Genomic DNA, 25,782 nt, shown 5'->3' with positions numbered 1-25,782 from the left:
CATCAAAAAAGACTACGCATAGTGAAAAAGAATATAAGGGAATGTGAAACTGCAAATCTATACAAAGTCCCTGTATAAATGTTTAAAAAAAAAAAAAGAGCAACTAAGTAATATATGCCCTCATCTAGATGTAACATCAAGTATCACTCAGTAAAAAAGACCTCCAATAGTACTGCTGCAGGTGATTCTTCAAGACAGTTATTTGTAGTGTATTTGCAGACAGCGTCACAGCAGTTTTGGGAATATGAGTGAAGGAAATAAACACTTACAGCAGCTCTCATTCACCTTTACATATTTAACTGATGCCCTTGTCTAAGAAGACTTAAAATTACAGGTTTGTACACTGTGCTACTTGCTACTCACAAAATCATTAGGTTTACCCATTTATACAGCCAAGTAGTTTTTACTGTATCAGTTCAGAGTAAGTACCTTGATCAAGGTTACAATACTGAGAATGGGGATTCAAACCCAGGTTCTTCAAATTGGAACGAGGAACCTAATTGCTTTACCACCTGTTTTCTCTGTTATCTTTCGTTCTAAGGGAATAACAACCTGTCAGGTATTAGGAGGAAAAAAGTATTAGGAGGAAAAAAATACAAATAATATTAGGGTAATAAAAACATTAGAAATAATATCAAAGCTAAAGAAAAGATTAGGTTTGCTCAATCATTGGTGGGCACACTCCTTATGTTACACCTATGATTCAAATCTCATCAGATGTTTATTCTAGCAACCTTTGCTTCGCACTAAAAAGTTTAATACATTTCACTCAAAACTAAGGAATTTTCAAGTCAGTCATCAAATCTGTTAAACTAAACGCACCAGTGTAATGTTAAATAAGGAAACGTACTTATTGCATATGTGGGCAATTCAACCCATCCGACTGAACACAGTTCAAGACCAGTAAATCTAAAACAGGACCACAACCGAGCGTGTGGCCATCAAAGGGTTTAACAAGCCTTGTGGTGACCAGAGAGTACACTGCAACATCTAACCCTGAGGGCGTCTCTATTTGTCAATCAGAGATTCAAATAACAGTATTGAGCATGTTCTTATAGTTGTATTGTTTATTTATTTACTGACTGCTTTCAAAAACCCCTTATGAAGGAAAAAGCAAGGCGTCCGTTTACCCCGCCCGGTATGGGGTCACCGGGGCCCCACCCTGGAGCCAGGCCTGGGGGGGGGGCTCGCATGCGAGCGCCTGGTGGCCAGGTCTATGCCCACGGGGCCTGGCCGGGCTCAGCCCGAAGCCATAACGTGGAGCCGCTCTTCGGTGGGCTCACCACCTGCCGGAGAAACCGTAAGGGGCCGGTGCATTGTGAGTTGGGCGGTGGTCGGGGCCGAGTGCCCGGCCGACCCAAACCTCGGGCGCCAACTCTGGTTTTTGGGACTTGGAATGTCACCTCACTGGCGGGGAAGGAGCCTGAGCTGGTGCGGGAAGTTGAGAGATACCGTCTAGATATAGTCGGGCTCACTTCCACTCACAGCTTGGGTTCTGGAACCACTCTACTCGATCGAGGGTGGACTCTCCACTATTCTGGCGTTGCCCAAGGTGAGAGGCGGCGGGCTGGTGTGGGCTTATTAATAGCCCCCCAGTTCAGCCGCCATGTGTTGGAGTCTACCCCGGTGAATGAGAGGGTCATCTCCCTACGCCTTCGGGTCAGGGAACGGTCTCTCACTGTCGTTTGTGCTTATGCGCCTAGCGGCAGTGTAGAGTACCCGGCCTTTTTAGAGTCCTTGGGGGGCGTGCTGGAAAGCGCTCCCACTGGGGACTCTGTCGTTCTACTGGGGGACTTTAACGCCCACGTGGGCAGCGACAGTGATACCTGGAGGGGCGTGATTGGGAGGAACGGCCTCCCTGATCTGAACCCGAGTGGTGAGTTGTTATTGGATTTCTGTGCTAGTCGCGGTTTATCCATAACGAACACCATGTTCATGCATAAGGGTGTCCACCAGTGCACTTGGCACCAGGACACCCTAGGTCGGAGGTCGATGATCGACTTTGTAGTCGTTTCTTCTGACCTTCGGCCATATGTTTTGGACACTCGGGTGAAGAGAGGGGCTGAGCTGTCAACTGATCACCACCTGGTGGTGAGTTGGATTCGATGGCGGGGGAAAAAGCTGGATAGACCTGGCAGGCCCAAACGCATAGTGAGGGTCTGTTGGGAACGTTTGGCGGAGGCCCCTGTCAGAGAGGTCTTCAACTCCCACCTCCGACAGAGCTTCAACCAGGTCCCGAGGGAGGTGGGGGACATTGAGTCCGAATGGACTATGTTCCGCTCCTCCATTGTCGGTGCGGCGGTTCGGAGCTGCGGCCATAAGGTCTCCGGTGCCTGTCGCGGCGGCAATCCCCGAACACGGTGGTGGACACCGGAAGTAAGGGATGCCGTCAAGCTGAAGAAGGAGTTCTATCGGGCCTGGCTGGCTCATGGGACTCCTGAAGCAGCTGACAGGTACCGACGGGCCAAACGGAGCGCGGCTCTGGCAGTCGCCGCGGCAAAAACTCGGGCTTGGGAGGAGTTCGGTGAGGCCATGGAGGAAGACTTTCGGTCGGCCTCAAAGAGATTCTGGCAAACCGTCCGGCGACTCAGAGGGGGGGAAGCGGTGTTCCACGAACACTGTTTACAGTGGAAGTGGTGCGCTGCTGACCTCAGCTGAGGATGTTCTCGGGCGGTGGAAGGAGTACTTTGAGGATCTCCTCAATCCCTCCGACACGCCTTCCGTAGAGGAAGCTGAGGCTGGGGACTCGGAGGGGGACTCGTCCATTACCCTGGCTGAAGTTGCTGAGGTAGTCAAAAAACTCCTCGGTGGCAAGGCTCCGGGGGTGGATGAGATCCGCCCCGAGTTTCTCAAGTCTCTGGATGTTGTGGGGCTGTCTTGGCTGACACGCCTCTGCAGCATCGCGTGGAGTTCGGGAACGGTGCCTCTGGACTGGCAGACCGGGGTGGTGGTCCCTCTTTTTAAGAAGGGGGACCGGAGATTGTGTTCCAACTACAGGGGGATCACACTCCTTAGCCTCCCTGGGAAAGTCTATGCCAGGGTACTGGAAAGGAGAATCCGACCGATAGTCGAACCTCGGATTCAGGAGGAGCAATGCGGTTTTCGCCCTGGCCGTGGAACACTGGACCAGCTCTATACCCTCACTAGGGTGCTGGAGGGTTCGTGGGAGTTTGCCCAACCAGTCCATATGTGTTTTGTGGACCTGGAGAAGGCATTCGACCGTGTCCCTCGTGGCATCCTGTGGGGGGTACTTCGGGATTATGGGGTTCGGGGCTCGTTGCTACGGGCTGTTCGTTCCCTGTATGACCGGAGCAGGAGCTTGGTTCGCATTGCCGGCAGTAAGTCAGACCTTTTCCCGGTGCATGTTGGACTCCGCCAGGGCTGCCCTTTGTCACCGATTCTGTTCATTATCTTTATGGACAGAATTTCTAGGCGCAGTCAGGGAACGGAGGGTGTCTGCTTTGGTGGCCGCGAGATCTCGTCTCTGCTTTTTGCGGACGATGTGGTCCTGTTGGCTTCATCAAGTCAAGACTTGCAGCGTGCACTGGGGAGGTTTGTAGCCGAGTGCGAAGCGGCGGGGATGAGAATCGGCACCTCCAAATCCGAGGCCATGGTTCTCAGTCGGAAAAAGGTGGATTGCCCCCTCCGGGTTAGGGGGGAGTTGCTCCCTCAAGTGGAGGAGTTTAAGTATCTCGGGGTCTTGTTCACGAGTGAGGGAAAAATGGAGCGGCAGGTTGACAGGCGGATCGGTGCGGCGTCCGCAGTAATGCGGTCATTGTACCGGTCTGTTGTGGTGAAGAGGGAGCTGAGTCGTAAGGCGAAGCTCTCAATTTACCGGTCGATCTACGTTCCTACCCTCACCTATGGTCATGAACTCTGGATCATGACCGAAAGAATGAGATCGCGGATACAAGCGGCAGAAATGAGTTTCCTCCGCAGAGTGGCTGGGCGCACCCTTAGGGATAGGGTGAGGAGCTCAGTCACCCGGGAGGAGCTCGGAGTAGAGCCGCTGCTCCTCCGCATCGAGAGGAGCCAGTTGAGGTGGCTCGGGCATCTGTTCCGGATGCCTCCTGGACGCCTCCCTGGAGAGGTGTTCCGGGCTTGTCCCACTGGGAGGAGGCCTCGGGGCAGACCCAGGACACGTTGGAGAGACTATGTCTCCCGGCTGGCCTGGGAACGCCTTGGGGTTCCCCCAGAGGAACTGGAGGAGGTGTGCGGGGAGAGGGAAGTCTGGAGTACTCTGCTCGGACTGCTGCCCCCGCGACCCGGCCCCGGATAAAGCGGAGGAAGATGGATGGATGGATGGATGACTGCTTTGTCCAAGATAACACCTGACTTGCATTAGGTAACTAACTTTACAGGATTTACATTTATTCATGTAGCAGATGCTTTTTTTTCCACATAAACGACATACATCTCAGACAAAAACACAATCAGTGCATTATATAATTTAAACAGCTGGGTATTTCAATTTTTTTTTCTTGGAATAAGTACCTCAACCAAAGGTACCACTTTCCATCTCCAAAGCAACACTACATCACATGCTGACCCTCATAAACACGGTGAATATTGTTACATATCACAAACTCTGCTTTACATTTTTTCTGCCTTTTCACACTGATAGACATTACAACAGCTTATTTAAAATCCAACTGGCCACCAAAACAAGCAGTATTAAAGAATGGTATTAATTTCTCCCAGTCTTACACATGCAGTCCTGTTCTTGGCAAAGCAGCCCCAGCTGCCCAGACGTTCGGAAATACAGACAGTCCATTAACTGCAAAGGAAACTTTTTCCCATTTATTGACTGCAATGTGGCTCGAGGAAACCTCTAAAAGACAACATCAGGACTCTCCACAGGGGACTACAATATCAAAATTCAAAGTATTCGCGTTTGTTAGCCGCCATTGAATTAACTCCACTGAATCAGACAACTTAGCCCCGCTACAGGAAGTAAACTGCCCCGTAGCCATTATTAAGAGATGAGTCCTGCATGGCCAAGTGTAACAGGCATGAAAGCTCATGAGAGATACCCGAAAAGCATGTTTTCCTCCTCCGACATCATTATACTGGGAGAATAATGGTGCAGACACACAGAAACCACTATTGATAAGAATAAACAGTCGCTTACGACAGCAGAAATCCTCACACGCGCTTCACACACGTTCGGCTACACCAAGGAAGCTCTCTGCAACAAAGTGGCGGTTTGAAGGCACAGCAGAATTTGCTGAGCAAAACAAGGGAGTACTGTGGAACCTGTCCTATTTAGATCACAAAACCATTCAAAAGATGTTAATGGGGAGAACACTCAGCCTACAAAACCTGAAGCTTACTCACAAAAATTTGTGCAATTACAATTTTGTTTCACCACAGGAGAAGAGCAACTGATGTCTTTTATTGGCTTCAGCTGAAGACAACATAATTTAAAAGAACTGAATTCATCTAGACAGAAAATCGAACCAATCAACACTTTTATCATAAGAAATATGCCTCTAATGTCGACTGAGGGGACGCAGTGAAATGTATTCATGTTCCTAGAGCTCTGACTTCACACTGATTTTGGTTTGGATATATTTCTGTACAGAAGAGTCACCACTTGTCAGGCATTGGAGGTGCAAAAAATATCATCAATAGTACTCTAGTGTCTAGTCTATTTCAACCCAAACCTGCCATTACTACTGTACACAGAAAAAAATACATATTTATCTGTTGTATTCCACATGTATTCAAAGAAACACTGAGTAGTACTTTACATTTATACTTAATGGTTTAGACCAGGTTTAAACTAGCCCTTCAAATTAGATAACATGGACTCACCTTGTCAAATGAAACACATAGTATACCGTGGAATTCCATGACCTTGTGCAGATTAATATTGTTCTACAATTTCCACCCACTGTGGAAAACATACTAGTCTAATTGTATTACAGCCCATCACGAAGTAAAATCTAATCTTTTATTCTGTTTCTCAATTATTGTCAAACTGTGGGCTTAAACAAGGGGAGGAGATAATGAAATTAACTTCCTAACTTAGAGCAATTCTCTGTGGCACAATGATCAGATAATCTCAAGCTCTGAAATGTATGTAAATTTTATTCATCTATCATTAGTTATTACCACTACAGCTACACACATACAAAACAATTTCTTAGAGAATTACATGTTAAAATCTTGCTTATTAATTAGCCAAGGGACATGAACAAACCCAACATGAATATTTGATCTCATTGAAAACACTACAGTTTTTACATTTATGGCATATACATGATAAATAATAACAAAAGTACTGTATGTATTCACTCTTAAGTTAATCTTACACTCTAATACATGTACTATCAGAAGCAAAGAGAATGCAACTTTGGAAGTTCATAAAAATAAGTATTAATGGATCCCAAAAACAGTTATTAATGGTTCCATCAAAACTTAAGATTAGTGGAATATGTTTATGAAATTCCTCACTGAAATATGATAGAATTTCAATTGCTTGATAACTTCAACACCAACTTCTGTCCGACTGTCATGAGAATGAAAAATTACCTCTTCTTAGGATTTAACTGGGGAAGAAAATAGGCAGACGTGCTTTGTGTTTGACTGTGTCAAAGATTAGCTGGGTACAGTAAGCTCTTCAAACCCTCAGCATGGCAAAGTCCAGCCTTGTGGGGAAAGCACCCTTTCCTATCCCTCTTGCAAACCATGACCCTGGACGCCCTTTAATTACTGCCAGAGCACCCGAAACACAGCAACTATACATCTGCTTCCTGCACACCATCTATCAAGCCCAGCACACTTACAGAACCCCAGGCCCCTTTGTACAAGTAATGGCTGTTTGATGGACCTCATAAAAAGAATCAATATGTGGGCTGGGCCTCTTAAGACTAATTTCTACAGCAATCAATTCTGTGAAGTCACAGAAAACAATAATTAGTTAAGGGGTGTTAATGTGTTGAAAAAACTTTTTTTTGTACCAGGTTGCTTGTTTTTCCTTTTTGCAACATACAGGAACATATGAATTGTACTATACAGTATGTACATATCAAACTGAAGTGTGAATATATATATACATATATACACACACACACACACACAAGCACACACATTTCACAGTATCCTGTATTAAATTAATGAACAACACTAAATAATCACAGACAACACGGTGATTTGCTTTGACATCCGTCACAACAAAACCCTGTTCCTCATGCTTTATTGACACATTATTGCAAGAGTGCATGAAATCTCAAAGGTCTATTTAAAACAGGTGATTTCCACCTGCTGTGATCAACTCAGCTCAATGTGTCAGAGACTAATAAATAACACATCAGAACAGGAAACAGATGAGGAAACTCACCAAGAAACTTCCAAAGGCAGAATTGAATATAGCAGCAGCCTGCAAAAAAAATGAAAAGGAGTCAGAATTGGTGAGTATGAAATACTTTACTCTCCTCTTACTGTGGGCTCACATTGCACTGGGATTGTTGCGCGCATGTTCCATCAAGTACAAATGTTCAAGTCATAAATACACAACTGATTACTCAGCTCCTGTGAGGAAAAACTGCGAACAAATAACCCTGATAAGGCCAAATACCTTGCAGTAGACTGTATTTGCTGGCCCTTTTCCAGGCATAAAGCAGAAAATGGAAGAGCACAATGTGCCCCAGCATATGCGTACCTGACTTCATCCAACAGCAGATTTCCATTGCTTTCAGATGACCTTCAAAAAGCCTTTCAGGGACATTTATTTTGACTAAAACAAAAGTGATGAGTTACATTGCCTAAAAATCACACAGATTTGCAACCACATCCCAGTGAAAACCAAATACTGTATGAAGGATGTAAATGTGAATTTATTTGACTCAAATAAGGCCATTCTGCGTTGTCTGATTCTTCAGACTTCTTGTCATCAATCACCAACATACACACAGTTCTGGAGTCATACAGCAGCTTGTTTTCCTATACAGATTTATATATTGGTTGTACATCTGCTTACCTTGTAATGTTTCTTTTTTGTTTGTTTGCTTGTAAGTATTGCACAACCTTTGCCCAGCACACTGACACACATGCCATCTGGAGTGAAGCCCGTAACATCCAAAACCAAGAACAAAGAAGGATGTGAGGCACAGCTCACACCAATAGCAGGGCCCCAGCTGATTCCTGGGAGAGAGCAAAAGCACACACAGGGCTTGGCGGTGGGGGCAGGGTGACGGAAAAGACGACACTCAATTCCCAAGACCTCTCATCTTTCCAAATTTGTAGGAGTAGCACAGGTGAGACCAACGACAGCAGTCGCAAAAGTTTGAACGAAGTCCAACGGCTCCCCTCCGCCAGACGCTGGGAGCCCTGGTGCTGAGGTGCTCCAAAGGGGCTTTCGAAGGGACTGAATGGCTAATAGGATCTCTGGCTCTAGTGAGCCAAGCTTTCTTATTCGTGCTCATTACTAATTCAGCAACGTTGATAATTTCATTGGATTATTAGTTTCCAAGCTTTATCAATTAATAATGGCCACTGGATGGGAAAAGCACTGAGTGCAAGGGATGTGGTTTAGAACCATTTGGCATACCAACAGGGACACAAACATATGGCACGCTGGACTTCTCAGCCACATGAAACATCCTCTTTTTGGCAGTTAGAAAATCCAAAAATTTAACTGGTCTCTCCCAAGGTATAGTGGAAAGAGACAGGCATTCACACAAAAAGGCCTACAATGGCTTCTTCTGAACATGGAGCAAGAATGCCTGAAACACTGAGGTGTTCTTTCATTCATAATTACTTCATTAACTTATATCAACTAATGGACAACAAGCTTTCCATATTTCCATCATAAATTGCTAACTGATCAGCATCGATATTATGACTAATTTCTTATGAGTTACAGGGAATTACTTGACATTTACCATACGTGGAAAAATACACTAGAAAACCTCATCGTGACTAGATGGTTTTGAATGTGACACAGCAAGACCCTTTGAGATGTTTTTTTTTTTCTTCAAACAAAGCTGCAATGAAATATGTGAAAATGGACTTCATTAATGTCCACATTACACCTTGTGTGGAAACGGCAGGGTTTTGTGCAGAATGGTGTGGAAATCCACTGAGAAACAAACTCTTGATCATTCCGCTGTTACTGTGGAGAAGCCGATCCACCTTGGGCTGTAAACAAATCAATCCAATGAGTGAAGAAATAAAATAAAAACAGGCCTTAATATAATGTCAAATCTCTGGAACACAACAGGCTACAAGCATGAATTTAAAAAAAAAAAAAAAAAAAAACACATTATCCACGTTATACTTGAACATAGAAAATGTGTTTTCAAGAGGTGTTAAAAACACTAAAGGCACCTTGACTGAAACTTTTCTGCAGAGAAATGCTGCAGTATCTTCATTAACTGTCTCCATGTATTGCCCATTATTTAGCTACACAGCAAACAACATACTGAGAAGTACAAGAAAATCCTTAAAGGGTCTCTGACTCCTTTGGTTCCTTAATTTGATTCTGGCACCATTACATACACAGCTCATGACACAGCCTATGTGTCGAACTGTCATTCATGGAGATTTCACACTTTCTAATGAAAAAATAATTGCACTGGAAAAAAAAAATAAACAATATATCACAACGCATTTTTAAGCCTAAGACAGCACACATTATGTCCTCATAAGACTGCATGTTGTCAAAGACACGCCAAATCAAAACGAAATAAAAATAAAGGCACTCTCCACTTTGATGAGGACGTGAGACACTTCTGCAGCAACGGCGACATGACTAGTAATGAGCTTATTACCTCTCAAATGGCATTTATGCAACAACAAAGGCGGGAATTATATCAGTGAAAAACTAAACCGCCATCAAGGAAAACTGAAGGTTTATGGGAGAAGCCTTTGTCTGAAGAGGATTTGTCTGAAGAGCCATTAGATCGCTTTGAACTCATGAGCACTGAATGAGCTATGCTTAGATGCGTAAATGGGACCCTTAGCAACATGCTAATATAACATCCAGCTCCCTCCCCCTCTCTTGCTGAGCTCCACAAGGAGAAAACCGTGACTGTCACAGAACTGGTGCCCCAGAGCTCCTGGGTTGAAAGTCTGACTCTGAGTTCAGATGCAGCTCAGTTTGTACAAAGTTTGCATGTTGCATCTTCATATACATGGGTGTTTCTTCTTGCCATCTTCCTCTAAATTGCCACTAGCGTGTGCATGTGTGAGTGAATGAGGATATCTGCAATGGATTGGCATAAACCCCATGCTTCTGGGATAGGTTCCAGACCACTACAACCTAGCATTAGGAAACTCAGTAATCAGTAATGAAAGAATGAATTGATCAACTTGCATATATATGTACAGGCAGATTTGTCTGCTTCAAAGTACAAGGTAGTTGAAATGCACAACATACCAACTTGTAACTGGCAGACAAGTGTTTACTGTAATGACAGTCACATTAATTTTTATTTATTAACAGCATGTAAGAAGATTAAAAAAATCCTTAGGACACTTGGCAGACTGGATACAAAAAGCAGATGTGAACTACACTCCTCCCTTGATCCAGTTGCATATTTTGATCCTCTGGCAGCTTCTCAGAGCCCCCTCCTACAAACAGGTGACAACCTAGTCGCAGCAGGCTCATCAGAAGCCCCACGTGTGCCATTGTGTCCCACTGCGTCCCAGTGGGTTTGACGCTTTCAAGAGCATGAGCCATGCTGTGTGTGATGATGTAGATCAAGTGCCATAGATGGCCTTGAAAACCACAAGGGACCCAGGGATGAATTTTCCCATGGAAAATGCTTAAAGCACCCCTGGCATAACAGTAGCCATGCTGAACAAATGCAGCACAAAAGTTCGCCATCAAGTTCAGTAATAATTCCTTTGAAAGATATATAAAATTCCTGTGGCAGGTCCTGCAACATACATGCACCTGACTACCCTACAAAGCACGACATGCTTGTACTATGCACTGTCTAGTGGTAGCGTACATACGTACCACATGTAGAGTGAGGTGGTCTGACAACCATAGAAGCTCACCAACACAAATTGGGATTATTTTACTTCCAGCAAATGACTAATTTCATTGAACTCAGCTAAGACTTCAACTTCAAAAGCAGATAGCCATTCACGATTGTCTTCTCAACAAATGCATGTCCTCAATGACTAGAGTAAACATTATACATTCTGCTAAACATTTACACCAGATTACCCAGTTCCATCTATAGACACTTTGGAGCTCTGGGTTCAGCTAAAAAGTCATGAGGCCAGTCTACTTTAATTGCACTTAGAATGTCACAAATGGACAATTCAAATATGACACACAGCACTGTCTGTCAGAACAGCAGTTGGCATTGCACAATAAATATACCATGATCAAGATATAAAATTCTGTGGGGAAAATGTTTCACTTGGAAGTGACATCTTTTCAGTAATTAAACAAGAGTCTGGTGGAATATGGGGAAGAAAACCATCAATATATTAACACAAGTCCCTTTCTTGTTTGTGAACATCTGGTTTCAAATACGCTCCCACAATGGACAGATGAAAGGCGTGACAGAACAATTACCGCTCTGGTCGCAGTTAAAAAAGCAGCAGCTACACTGGAGAGCGGGCAGCGTCTCTGGAGTTTGACTGATGAACACAAACAAGTGGCTGGTCCAGCCGCAGTCCCAGGCCCTGGCTCTCCTGTCTCCCGCTGTTTTCAAACACAACTCGCAGAAGGCACGACTACAATTCCCTTTATTTATTTTATTTTTAACAGACTGCACATCTATAATGTATGAGGAGTTATGTCATACAAATATCATAAGAGGCTTCTTTCCAGTTGGGTCGCTTCTGTTGCTACAGCTTTATTAGCTGCATTGACTTTACCACAGCAGAATGTAACCAAGTATCACTAGGATATCTCAGAAGATACCCTCTGTTGTACAAGAATGACTAATTTAGATGCTCAAAAAGGACATTTTGAATGTTTTTACACTAAAGAATGAATCCAAATAAAACTAATGAAGAATGTGAAAACAGATATAATAGATTTAAACAGATGAGAAATGAAAGAAATGCTATATTCTGTTCTGCAGGCTGATGTCACTAAGGTTAGGAATGGACATTTTGTTCATATTTAAATACATTTTTTGTTGTTCCTTCAAGGGAAGGATGGTATGGTACATCTCAATGCAATGGGAATTTGTAAAAATACACTTAAAAATTAAATCTGATGTCTGTTCCTCTTAGGGAAACTAAGCTATATCTGTGAAAGGGGCATTTATAGTACTGGGACTATCTGGTACTGATGAACTGGAAAGGTGGTACGGGTTTACGCAGGCCATCAGCATGATACTTCGCTGCCATTCTTATTCCCCAGCCTTTTCTCCCCAGCCAGCAAGCAGGGGAGCAGTCTGCCAGACAGTTAGGAAGCAAACATTTTTTCAGCAGCTAACGAAATAAGACAAGTCAGTTAATAAAAATTAGCCTTATGCACTGAGCTATATTTTTAAATTCCATCACTGTCGTGCTCTGGTACTCACAGCTCCATGCCAGACCACTGAGGTTCCTGACCCAAACCGGTTCCAGTGCCTAATATCCACAGGATGGGTCTCTGGCAGCCGATACCCTATTTATAACTGCTCCCATTTCCTCCTGTTTAATAATGCAGTGTGTGATGGGAAAACACTGGCCCCATTTTAGGGTCAGTGCCACAAGATCCCATCATTACAGTGAATAATAGCAGGGCAAAAAGATAAGTGTTTTAGATTCATAATATAGGGATCGTTTTGTAAAAAATATTAAATAATACTCCTATGTACTTACACACTCAAACTTTGAATAGAATCATAAGTTCTCTTCATGTATAAAAACTCAGAAGACAGACATAAAATAAACCAATGGCAAATAAACATTCCAGTTCACTGGTTACTCATATTATTACTCCGTATTACTCTAAAATAACATCACTTTTAAGTAATCAGTTATCAGTTTCATCCTCACCATCATCATTTAGTTAAGCATTACACACTGTCACCGAGAATCCTTTGAATAAAGGTATTAGGATAGCTATCAGATTTAATCTTACATTGCTTTACCACTATGATGTTGACAGATTATTACTCCTGTCTCCAGCATTATCATCAGTTATTTTAGGGCTTCAAAATCTATTAATAGTAACAGATTTCATTAATTTTAGTATTTTTTAAAACGCCGTAAATTTTTCCCATATTTACTTTTTAGGAGCAGGTGAACACAATTTTCTCAAACAAAAATATGTAAATGGCTTTACCGTTTAACAGAAATTCATGTACCGGACAAATTTACGAGAACAAACTGCAAGCGCCAAGCAGAGGAAAAGCATACAATCAGCAACATTACCAGTTTTCTTAGCATCAAGTGTGGTGTGATGTAGAAGGATGGGTTTTATGTTGGCAAAACTTTGACATTACACTGCATTTTTTGCTAGGTGCGAAAGAATACGTTCTTGATGTTGGGATACTTTTAAATCTTTCAAAACATACAACAGGCACTCTTTCCAGGACCCTCAAATCCTTATTAACTGCACTATCTTCTGTACTTTTTTATACTGAGAAAACAAACCTGCTCAGAACACACAGTTTGTACAGAACTCAGTATATTTTAAAGGAATAAATTACAGCAAAAAATTAAAAACAGCATTTGTACAATTAGTTGTGCTACTGCTCAAAATAAACAAACCAAGCAAAGTAAAATCCTCAGGACAAGTAATTAAAGCCAGCCTGCAAAAAGGGCCACATTTTCTTAATAAATTCTCTCTTTCCGAATCCATAGGAATTGCTAAATGGCTCTGAATTTCTCTAGGGTCCTCACGTAAAGTCGCACTTTTTTCATATGTATATCAGCGTGACCCCTGTACTCTTTAATTCCAGGTATTCCGCCCCATTTAATCATGAAGCATATTACTGCTCTGTCAGAGAGAGGCAGGTCCTAGCGACAGCCAGGCCGGCTGGGATGGAGAGAGGGCAGCAGGCTCATGCATTAACATAATAATCCAACTACGCTCCCACAGGCCCTCAGGCCAGACAGCATATTAGGCAGGCCCCCCATGCGGGTCCTAGCCAGAGCTGTCTTTTCGTTTGCCTGTCAGCCTGTGGCATTCGGTGCCTCTTAAACAGTGTGAGATGCTGAAAACAGTTGCCTATCTACAGGCTTTTCTTTGAAAACACAAAGGAATTAGATCAATCTGTTTGGCGTTTCTTGAAGACACACTGCAAAAACAGTGATAAATCATGGCAACAAAATGCAATACAATAACTGAAGTAATTAGCATTAACAAGACTAAAAGACTAATAAAAAGTCTATGTATAGAAAAACTGGAATGGAACTCTTAACAGGTTTTAAAAAAAAATTCACATCTGAAAGTCAGTTCTATTACACTAAGAAACAGAATGAACTTTGATGAAAGCCTGCCAGTCACTCCTGGAAAAAAGAGGAGTGGTCAGACACTTGGGGTATGTACAGACAACTACAAAGAGTCAGCACGATGCACACAACTATGGTCTGTGGGGTCAGAGGTCGCGTCAAGCGGATAGCCCAGTAAAAACTCATGGATACACCTCCACCTGAATGAGCGGTGTGAAGACCTCCAACCACCCCGACCCTCTCCCCCAGGGAGCACTTTTTAATTGGTTGGAGAGGGCAGCCCAGTGTCTGTGCCTGCTCGCTGTCTCCCGCCTCTCCAAGGACGTTCCCGGCCGCACGCCAATTACTGCCAATTGCGGAGCTGCTGGTTGAGATGTGGACAGTCGTCCACCAGGAATTGGCCGGAGAGAAGCTGCATTCCTGAATTGTTAACAATGAAATGCAAGGCGGGATCCTTCCTATCATCGCCAGGCTCCCTGCCTGAAGTTCCAGAGGCCTTTCAGGTGATCCTTTGGCTCTTCTGACCTTTTCTGAAGAATGCCAATACAGGATTTTCGTAAAATGACTAAATTAACTTCAGTTTTTTTCCTGATAAATAAACTGTAGTACAGAGGGAGAAACTGTTGTCTCTACTTTCATAGCAGAATCTACATCACCTAAAATGTTGCCCAAAGCGCCAAAAAAAAAAAAAAAAAAAACAACACTCTTGAATGGTAATCATGTTAGCGTACCATTTAATTCTAATCATAGTAATTGTATCCATCACATACAAAATTGTTTATTGTTCAATTGTCAGTTCCATTATAAGTTGACGGAATCAGGGCTGTACAGGGCAGGAGGTTGTTCATACTTACCAGTGATTAAATTTCAGATGCTTTACATACCTGCCATTAAGGATACATACTCATTCATCACATTACATTAATTATGAGTTATTTGCTCTGTGAAGTCACCCAGTTTTGATTCTGTGGAAGCTGAATTACCATTATTTGTTTTGGAATTTATATTTTAAAAAACACTTTCCAGACAAAAAAAAAAAAAAAAAAAAAAAAAGTGTTTCTAAATGATCTCAGTATTACATATTTTAGTTTCAGTGCATCTTTCTCTGCCTTTATAGCTTTTCCCAAAGTCTTTTGCACTTTCTTTTCAAGATTTTCAGGAATCATTTTGATAATTAGGCTCAGGGATGTTTAGGATATAAAAAAAACCGCAACATCACTCACTGCCTATATCTTTCACTATACAAAGCATTTGGACACTGTGCTGTTAGAAGCACTGTGTAGTATTACTAACAAATGTTTGACATTGGATTATCTTAATCTGATCTCTAGATAAAGGCTTTATTTATGTTAGCAGTCATTGTTTCCTGGGTAATTTAGAGATTTAGCAAAATAAAAAATAAAGACACCATGTGTGCGTTTGTGCTCCAAAATGTCTGATATAAACAGTAGTGCCATGGTACAGAATAAATATTCAATGTGGAAAAAATGTTGCTGTATCGAATGATAAGACAGCTATATAAAAAACTATATATAAAAGCTGCTCATGTGATGTATACTGGTTTTCTCTGAAATGTACATCGCTTTAGAAAAAAGCATCTGCTAAATGAATAAATCTAAGCCTTTGTAATAGTTTTTCATCATATGTGACCCCATTATTTAACAGTTGAGTATACTGTATAATCAAAGTACAAAAAGTAAAGAATAAATTTGGAATGCAAGTAAATGCTTCCACTATTTTTGGAAGACAAAGACAGAACTCAATCCCCTCTTCTGTTTGCCAGATTCCTAACTAAAAAAACCATACTCATGACCAAACCGAACGTGCAGATCATACATCATTAATCGACATCTGAGTGAGAAAAAGGAAATGGAGTCTGAGAGCGGTATTTCCTCAAGGCAGTAGTGCACCGAGGGACCCTCGGTCTGCATTTGTCACATTATTAAAAAGTCGACAGCCCCAGATCACCGCTAAGACCTCCTGCCATGTTAACAGAAATAAGGTCCACGACATTCTACTGCTGGCCAGCCAGGCCTGGTGGAGCTGTTAAAACGGTGACATACAAGATGTTAGGCAACCACAGGTGTAATACTGATTTTCTATTAGGCTGTTTAAATAGTTTTGCTTAGAAATCCACTAGATACAGTGTTTATCAAGTTACTCACTATTTTCTCAGCAGAAAAGAATTTTGCAATAATTATTAACCATTTGTACTATACCTACAAAAATGATCCATAATTGGTTCCAGTCACCAGGTCATTGGTACCATGTTGCTTGTTATCCCAAAATATCCTACTCAATACACAGCACGTTCAATGATTTGACATCTCATTTTTTTTGTATTATACTCTATACAAAAGCATCGGTCACTATAGCAAAGCAAGCACTCAGCAGGAAATAATTATACCAACACACAATTCATATGAGTAGCATTTGTGAATTTTATCAACAATCTTTAGAAAAAAATGAGAAAAAAATTGTCAGGCTACATTTGGAGTACTGCTACACTATGAAGACAACATTTTAGCCAAAAAGGCCATATATTATGTTAATATGGGAGTTAATCAAGTGTGTTGGTTTGTTTAAGGGAAATTTACAAAAACTAATTCAAAATTAATCATACATTAACACATGTCAAAATTACAGTGAAGATAAATTCCTCATTTTAGGAGCAATATAGTTATACCTTTCTGAGTTTTAATGAATATATTATTCCAGTCCCTCACTTACTCAATACACTGTCAGTTTTCAAAGCAGATGAACTGGTGCAAAAGCCCAGTTCACACTGGAGCCCTGATCTGACAATGCACATCAGATTTCCTGTTATTCACAACTTTTCCCTTTTTTGCCACAACCATACAAATCCTGCAAGCGCATTCACGCTGAAAGAAAGAGTTAATTAGACAGACAAATCCTCCCCGATCGTCATTAATGAGAAGTGTAGAATAAGCAGTACGTGTTTTGTGCCCATAAGTAATTCTCAGGTATCTTTGATCTGCGGCCCGTGGCGGATGCTGCCGTGCGCCGCTGCCTGGCTTCTGGGAGCCTGCCAGAACCAGACATCTGGCTACTTTGTTCCCATTGGCTGATCTGCTCCCAGGCGGCCGCTCCCGCGACACTGGGCGAGAGAGTGTCCTGGCAAGAAAGATCATCAGCACATTTTGAATGGATTAGGGTGCCAAAGTGGTCCTCATATCTCTACAGGGGTCTTGCGAGCCATCTTCTCTTTGGGAGGGGGGTTTCCTGGTTTTATTACGTGGACCCGGAACTTAAATGGATTCACGTAAGAGCAATAAATGAGTCTTCAAGATGTCACCCACCCCTTTTGGATGATTATTTACCAATATTAGAAATCATACTAGAAAATATGCAGACTTTTTTCTAAAAAAAGTGATTCTAACTTGCCAAATGCATTTTAACTAGCCAATAGAAAAGACTATTTTGTTTTGATATACTGTAAATCATAAGTCTTAACCACTGCAATATTACATTTGCAACATGCAAAATTTTGAGTAACGATGGTTATCGCAGTTGTACTTTATAATTTATTTGCTGGGGTCTGACTGCAGTTGCCAAATAAAATGTTTGTACCAAATATTTTAGTGATTTTTTTCCATTTCGACTTTACACACCTATCACACAACTCTCAGTTATATTGCTTCAACCACAAAAATGTTGGTCAATAAAGTCCCATTCATTTAGTTTCTGAGAGTGAGAAAGACAGTACCATTACGTGACCTCTGAAGTCAACTAGGTTCTACTGTCTCACCTATTACCTGTGAATTTCAAACCTCTTTAAACACACTCCTCTGTGTAGTGCGTACAGAAAGACACTTGGGACTATTCAGTCCTCAGTTCAATTTTAACAAAAACACTAAATGGAAGTCACAAATGCCTTAAATATAAAGACAAATACAGTACAAAAGTCAAGTAGAAAGCTTAATGACATAATTCTGTACAACCAAAGGTATGAGCACAACACTAAGTACAATGAACTTGATTTTTTCAACACATCAGCTGAGACCTCCAAACCTGAACTGCTCCCGCAGAAATATCTAACTGTATAAATGCTTTTAATAAAAGCGTCACCTAAGCAACAAAACACTAACAACGGTATACAACACTGGAGCGATTACATACTATTACGTACAGCAAGTATTCAAAGCAGGAACATTAGACTCTCCAAAGGAGAGCCAAGGCTCTGGCTAGCCTTGGACTCCCTGCCAGCCCTAGGGCCTGCCTGCCAGCAGTCTTGCAGTGATATCAATGTGCAGTCCACTTGAGCTGGAAACTCACTGCACGCTCACTCTCCAGCCACCTACTGTTAGCAGCATTTCCCATGCTGTCACCACAACACCTTCAGTTTCATCAGTTTCACCGGAGGAAGACCTTTTTTCCCCCCTTAAAATCACAGTCATTGTCAACTAGCCTCCACTGCACAGTTTCTCAAACTAGCATGACTTTACCAAGAACGAATATTTATTTGGTCCTTTTACCCTTTTCTATAGAAGTCCACGTTGTGCTTGCAGGATCAGTACACAGCCTCAAGGGGGAGCTGGTTTAGGAGTCTCACTCACCACACCCACCCACCCACCCACCCACCCACCCACCCACACACACACACACACACACACACACACACACACACACACACACACACACACACACACATCAGGGCAAAGTTTAAAGCTGAGCCCATTATTCTCCCACACTCCATTCAGTCAGCCTTCATCCACACAGCCTTGACCAGCCTGTCTCACAAGGCTTTCCTGCACATGTGGCTTTCTAAATAGCAAGGGCAAACTGACTAATTATAAAGTCACACATTAAGAAAGCATAATGCAATTGGATTGGACAGGCCAAATTATTTTGTGATATAAAATAATCTGAGGGCTACAGCTAACTATGAAACTTTGTGGACATTCTTTGTATTAGAGTTCATGAAGTCATAGATAGTACACTTTATTAAACAGGAAATTCTAGTTTTTTTTTTTTTTTTTTTTAAAACTAAAATGCTACTTAGGCTATTTCTAAGTAATTTGTAACCCAGTAAGATAAATTTAACTGGCCTGACTATCAGGTTTGCCAGTGTGCAAAGAAGAAATCTCCAAGATTTACAAAAAGTGGATTTGATGCATTGTAAAGATGATATCTGTGGCATAGGTATCTGCTAGGGGCTACTTTACACTAAATGTTTGACACCTGCCGTAAGGTTGTCCATTAAAAAGCATTTCAAATGAACTCTTACCTCATTCCCTCCAACTGCTTTGGTCAAGATGACAGCTGACGAAACAGGCGGAGGCATGCAACCGACCGTCTGCAGACTGAGAACCACAACATTATGATCATAAAAACGTGGTGACCATAAGATGACAGAAAGACTGCCTGCAGAAGAACAACACATCATGCATGCTACAATAAAGGGTTCAATTCCATGTACTTTTATATAGCACCCTTCCCAACATGCCTTGGGTCAGAAAAACACAAACATTCAAGTTAGCCATAAACTTCAAAATCAACCATTTTTAAATAAGCGTTCTGCATTTCAGGCATTGTTAACTTTTAAAAACATAAATTAATACAATCCATCAGTGTATACACACACAAGGCCAGCAGTTGAAACTCTAGTGTAAAAACAATTGTACTACAGCAAAATTAAAAGCTTAAGCAACAGGTCTTAAAAATTAAGACTTTGTATAAAGTCTACATTTGCCTTCAGATAAAGTGGGTTGTGAGAGAGAAAGTGACCAGAAAAAGCAGACATCAGTTGAAAGGTTGTAAGATGCATGGAAGTAAGGGAAAATAACTGCTTTAGGGAGGGACCATTAAGAGCATAAAGAGGACATTGATGAACTCCTGGCAGTTGGGAGACGGGAGGTGACCCTCAGTCACTAGACTTACCACTCTGCCCAGGGAGAAATGTAGCTGTATAAGAAGTCTTTATGAAAAGTACCTGGCAGCTTCAAATGTGTAAAATCAATGTGTTATACCTCACATACCCATGGAAATCTGCTTAGATGTGTTTGTCACTGGAGTATTTTTGCCTTAAATCATTTGTTTAACTGTCCTCCACAGAATAAAGTGTTCTTCCACACTATGCACTTCAGAAAGGTCTTTTATACATGAAAATTACATTTTATTTCACTTTGAATACATTTTATAAGTGTTATGTTAAATGTTGTGGCAAATCTATGGACCTGGAATTAAGACCTCGGCCTAAGAATAAAAAAAAAAAAAAAAGTTGTTTTTACAACTAGCTCATAAAAGCATGAAATTTGATTTACAAATTCCACAATGCCCAAGACAAAGTAACATGTACACTGCAAAAACCTCATAACTCAGCTGAAGACAGGGAATAAACTTGTATTGAATCCAAAGTGCAGTACCCCAGCAGCTCATTCCAATTGTCAAAGGGAACATGAAAGTTATGGTTTCGGGGTTGTGGGTTTGTATCTGACCGTAGTTTTTCCAGAATGTGCAAGTTCTCCCTCTTTCACTCAAATTTTCTCCAAATGGCCTGTGTCTTTGTATGCTTGTCCTGTGAACCACTGCCATGGTATGAGACGAATGAAAGATTCTGATCACTGAAGAGCTCACCTACCCTTTGAGCAGCCACTCATTAATGGAAGTTAATGCCAGAAGCTTGAGGAACAGCCACACAGCGACTGGGAAGAAGGTAAGCGTGAAGATCTGCACAAAGAGGTGGAGTCTCACATGCATCAGAGCACTGGTCAGCTCCTGCAAAACAGAGCAGCAGCATCACATCAATCTGTAATGACAAGGCCAGATTCTGCAGCGGGAAGCTTGAGCTGGAAATCATTTAAAATTCTTTCACTGAGGCTTTATCCAACGTGAAAACCAGCATTTGACCTATTTATACAGATCAGTATTTCTACTGGAGCAACTCAAGGTAGCTCACTGGTGCAACAGCAGCAGCAGGGAATAGGGCTTGAATCACCAACCTTCAGGTTACAAGGTCATGTCCTACCTATTGAGTTATCTGCTGAATTTACAGAAATCTGACCCAAATGCAAATTTATGCAATTTATTTAGGAAAATTATCTAAACAAAACAAGGTCTTAATCTCCCCTCCATCCATATGAGCACCTGGTTCCACAACGTCATTATTATCATTTCACTATTTAGCCGACACTTCGTGATGCATTTTAATATCAAGGTTTTGCAAGCAAAAATTTGAAATTACTACTAATAAATGAAAGTAAGAAAAATTTAAAGTAGAAAAAAACTTAACTGCCAGTGAATATTTGCAACTATGTTCATGAGTATTTATTTACTTTTATTTAAATTAGCAGAATCTAAAGTGAAGACTCAATATCTAGTTAACTACTGATGAGAGCAATGACACTTTTAAATGACACTACATTTTCATTATTAGACATAATCAAAATGTTTTAAAGACCTGAAATCTGAACCAATAAAAACGACTAAAACGTTACCAAAAGGTCGTACATATTCAACAGTATATGACAAGCAAATATATCACAAGAATAACCTCTGTAATGGGAAAAGTAGGAAAGCTAACACGGATTAAGACACAAAAGCACTGTCCTGGCATGATAATAGTCTGGTTCATCTGATAATGGAATGTGACAAATTGACTGTACTCTAGAATCACGTATCTGCATCCATGTCTCTCCTTTTGGTGACGCAATGCACTCATTGGATTTTTCTCTGAGATGTATCGCAGTTCTGCATCTACTAAACGAGTAAATGTAATACGAAAAGCATTCAGTAAAACAACACAGCATTCATTGTTAAATGTGTAACAGTAATAACATCTATGTATCGTTTTATCAATAACTATATTGTCCAGTGCAGGGCTGTAGTGGCCCTAAGCCTATCTGATAGCACAGAGTGTGAAGCAAGCTACTTCCTGGATGGGATGCCAGTCCATTGCAAGGCAATCACAAATACTCATTCACACACTCATTCTCTCTCACTCACACACACACAGGCAATGGACAACAGAGTGACTAATACATACAGTAATTTACCCATTTATACAGCAAGGTCATTTTTACCCTGGCAATTCAGTGTAAGTACCTTGAACAATGGTATAACAGGAGAAGATGGGATTTGAATCTGGGATCTTTGGATGCAAGGTAGCAGCACTAACCACTATGCCACCTGCTGGTACCAGCTATGCATTATTTACCTAACTGTTACTTCTTTCATCCATCAATCCATCCATATCTCATCTAACTGCATAAAGCCATTTGGTCCTGCTGTGTTCTGTTTATCAGTGCAATACTGGGTAGAAAAATACACACACACACACACACACACACACACACACACACACACACACAAACACACAGACTGCCTGAACTTGTTCGTCCTGAGCAGGGTCACGGTGAACCGGAGCCTGACCCGGCAACACAGGGAGCAAGGCTGGAGGGGGAGGGGACACCCCCAGGACGGGACGCCAGTCTGTCGTAAGGCACTCCATGCGGAACTCGAACCTCAGACCCACCAGAGAGCAGGACCCGGTCAAACCCCCTGTGCCACAGTGCCCCTCAGTAAAAAAAAATAAAAATAACAGAGCTTTTTACAAATAACCATACTTTAAACCAACTTTAAAATGAGATCAGCCCATGTGCTTCAGAAGATTGGAAAGCAAAAGTTCAGCGAAACATTTCTGCTATTTAAGTAGAAAGTCAGCTGCAAATAGCTGAGAACACAAACACATACATTCACTAACCCAAACACAACAGTATGCGAAAAAACACCACACATGATAAAAGATGGAATAATAACAACACAGAAAAGCAAGAGATCAGTACCTCTGTTTTTAGGGAGAGCCCACTGTTGAAGAATATGGCGGAAACAGCAATGTATGTGACGGTGACCTCTGGTTTCAAGGGTCCTGTATCATGGAAAGCATCACAGACAGGGCAACATAAGCTAGTTTACTCAAGGCGTCATCTCCACAACATGTGAAACACATCATCATCACTCTTTTGTATTATCATCATCTAAGCAAACTGAACCAGCAGGTGGCATAGTAGTTACAGCACCACCTTGAAGGCCCCTGACTGTGAATTCATGCTTCTGCTGTAGTCCCCTTGGTCATGATACTTTGCCTGAGTTAATACAGTAAAAACTACTCTGCTGTAAGGGGTAAATAAACGTACAAATCCGTATGGAGTAAGTGTCAGACAGATAAATGTAAATTTGTTTCCTCTGACCAATTTACACAGCAGGGTATCCCAGCTGCTTCAGTTCACTGAGGTAACTGAAGATTAACCTTTTTTCCCCCACACCCAGGCTCGTACTGCCTTGCCTCACCTTCGCTCAGATTTTTGCCACTTCTGCCAATTAAGTCAAATTTCATTGATACACACCGGACAAAAATTAATAAATGATAATAAAAATTTTAAATTAAAAAAACAAAGCAGTCTAGTCTGGCGAAAATCTAGAGGAGTCGCAAGTTCAACACCAACTCGCGCGCACAGTGGACCCTCGCGGGGACTCGCGGCGACAGGCGGCAGTGCCGGGCGGAAGTGAGCGCGCGTGCCTACCGGGATATAGTGCAACGTGTCACTCCGGCAGCGACAGCATCGGCTGTCAGACCTGGACGCACCGATTCCCAGCTACTACGTCCACTGCGTGGTTGACACGAGGGCGCGGCCAAGGGGCATTTTACGGAATTGTGCGAACCGAGTGATATTAACTGCTGTAGACGTGTTGCGCCAGACAAACCAAACGAGGTCTCCTGCCACAGTGACCACCACCAGCAGTAGTAACCAGTACAGTTACCTGAAGCAGTGAAGGGCACCTAGCAAGTCCTGCTACTGCTGCTTTCGTATGTTTTTGATACTTATTATTCTATTGCTGAAATGTAGATTTCGTGCCTCGGACCCGTTACTGGCTGTAAATTTACCTTGTTTCTGCACCAATTGAAATCGTGAGGTTTTCAAGTACCGGTGAGTGAGAGACGAACTCACCTCCTTTCACCCCAATCGAGGGCTCCAGCTTGGCAAACGTGATCACGAGCACTATCCCGATTATAAACCATTCTTTTCGTATCCTGTCAAATAGGGCCATCCTCGCCTGATCAGTTCCTTTTTGAGGCGTCTATTTTTTTATTCTTGGTAGACCAGTTGTAGTCCACGTTTAAAGTGCAATCCCGCTTCCATTGGGCGAACGGACGATTGAAAGCCCAGTTGTTTTGGCAGTTTCCTCATACACAGAAGGCCGCCATCTTGGACGTAAAGTCCCTAATACACGCGCAGGAAATTTTTGCATAAAACCATTAAGCACCAAAAGTGTTAAATGTTTTCAGTCTTCCTATGTTCAAATGTATCAAGTTATCAGCAATAAACTGTTTTAGTTACTGCAAACTTCTTTGTGTACTTGTGAACCGAAAAAAAATCTATTGGATTATATATTCTTTATTTTACGGTGTCAAGGTAAATTACGTTTTTGCAGAAATTCTCACAGAATTAACTCATCTCCTGGATACAGTGAATTGGTCAAAGGGTGAACTAAGTAAATCAAACTCAACTTAAACATCTTTGATGTGAAACCAACTGAAGAAAATGAAATAACTGCTCGTTCCGTGCCATGAATATGATAAATATGGAACTTCTTTTGCCGTTAAACTAAAGCGTTTATGAACAATTTTGGGGTCATAATTTAAGTGACACCCTTCAGTTTGCATATATTGTTTTATGCTTAGTCACAGTCCTTTACAACAATATCAAAACTGTATACAAATGAGCAACCATTTGAAACTGATTCTTTGAAAATAATAGCGTTTGGTCTAATAATTACCAAATTAAAAATAATTTTAAATAATTTAAAAAGCAGTGTGAAGATAGATGCTGGCAATCCTGAGAAATCAGCATGTTGTAACTCAGAGATCTAAAGGGCTCAGTTTCTTGTGTTTTATAAGGCAGCAATCTAACTTCAATGGGTATAAGAAGGAAAAACATGAATAAAAATGCTCTCCATTGAACAGCAAAGTAACTAAGAATGCAGTAAGAGTTGAAAAACAAATGAATAACAAAATCTCCAAAGTCCAGTTTCTTAGCTTCAGTGGTAACCCCAATAACCATAACTGGACAACTCAGCAGAGTCCATAGATCATGTAATTTGGCGCTTGCTATATTTGAATAGCATTTTTATTTGCCCTCATTCTTTAATTCAGTTCTACATGAGACACATTCAGGTATTTCTCATCTTAGGAGCCAACATGTTTATGTTTATTACACATGGAAATCTTTAAAAAAAAATGTCTTTATAATAAAATGCTTTTGCCTTGAATTCCATTCCTTTGTGTTTTTAATTTGTTTGTATTTTAATGTCCATTTCATGATGCTAAGACAGAAAAACCACTATTAGAAAGTTTTTTTCTTGTTATCTGTATTTCGTGTGGGAGGGGTGTGGTGGTGCTGC

At 41.6% G+C, this 25,782-nt stretch overlaps 1 protein-coding gene across 3 annotated transcripts in view; it reads right to left on the bottom strand.

The window, feature by feature from the left end:
* slc10a7 (solute carrier family 10 member 7) overlaps positions 1-24,608 on the bottom strand; it is a 61,360-nt gene extending 36,752 nt beyond the window's left edge. For all 3 annotated transcript variants that reach the window (XM_018756269.2, XM_018756268.2, XM_018756270.2), the window contains exons 1-5: positions 24,330-24,608; positions 23,166-23,248; positions 20,963-21,099; positions 19,610-19,685; positions 7,346-7,384 (exon numbers count right to left, since the gene is read on the bottom strand). In XM_018756269.2, coding sequence (XP_018611785.1) covers positions 7,346-7,384; positions 19,610-19,685; positions 20,963-21,099; positions 23,166-23,248; positions 24,330-24,429 — 435 coding nt within the window. In that variant the 5' untranslated portion in view covers positions 24,430-24,608. The remainder of the gene's footprint in view (positions 1-7,345; positions 7,385-19,609; positions 19,686-20,962; positions 21,100-23,165; positions 23,249-24,329) is intronic.
* Between the last annotated feature and the right edge of the window lie 1,174 nt (positions 24,609-25,782).

The sequence above is a fragment of the Scleropages formosus genome, chromosome 3, assembly GCF_900964775.1.
Source record: "Scleropages formosus chromosome 3, fSclFor1.1, whole genome shotgun sequence".
Taxonomy (NCBI): domain Eukaryota; kingdom Metazoa; phylum Chordata; class Actinopteri; order Osteoglossiformes; family Osteoglossidae; genus Scleropages; species Scleropages formosus.
Note: the sequence above shows the minus strand (reverse complement) of the source record. Positions and strands in the feature narration are given on the sequence as shown.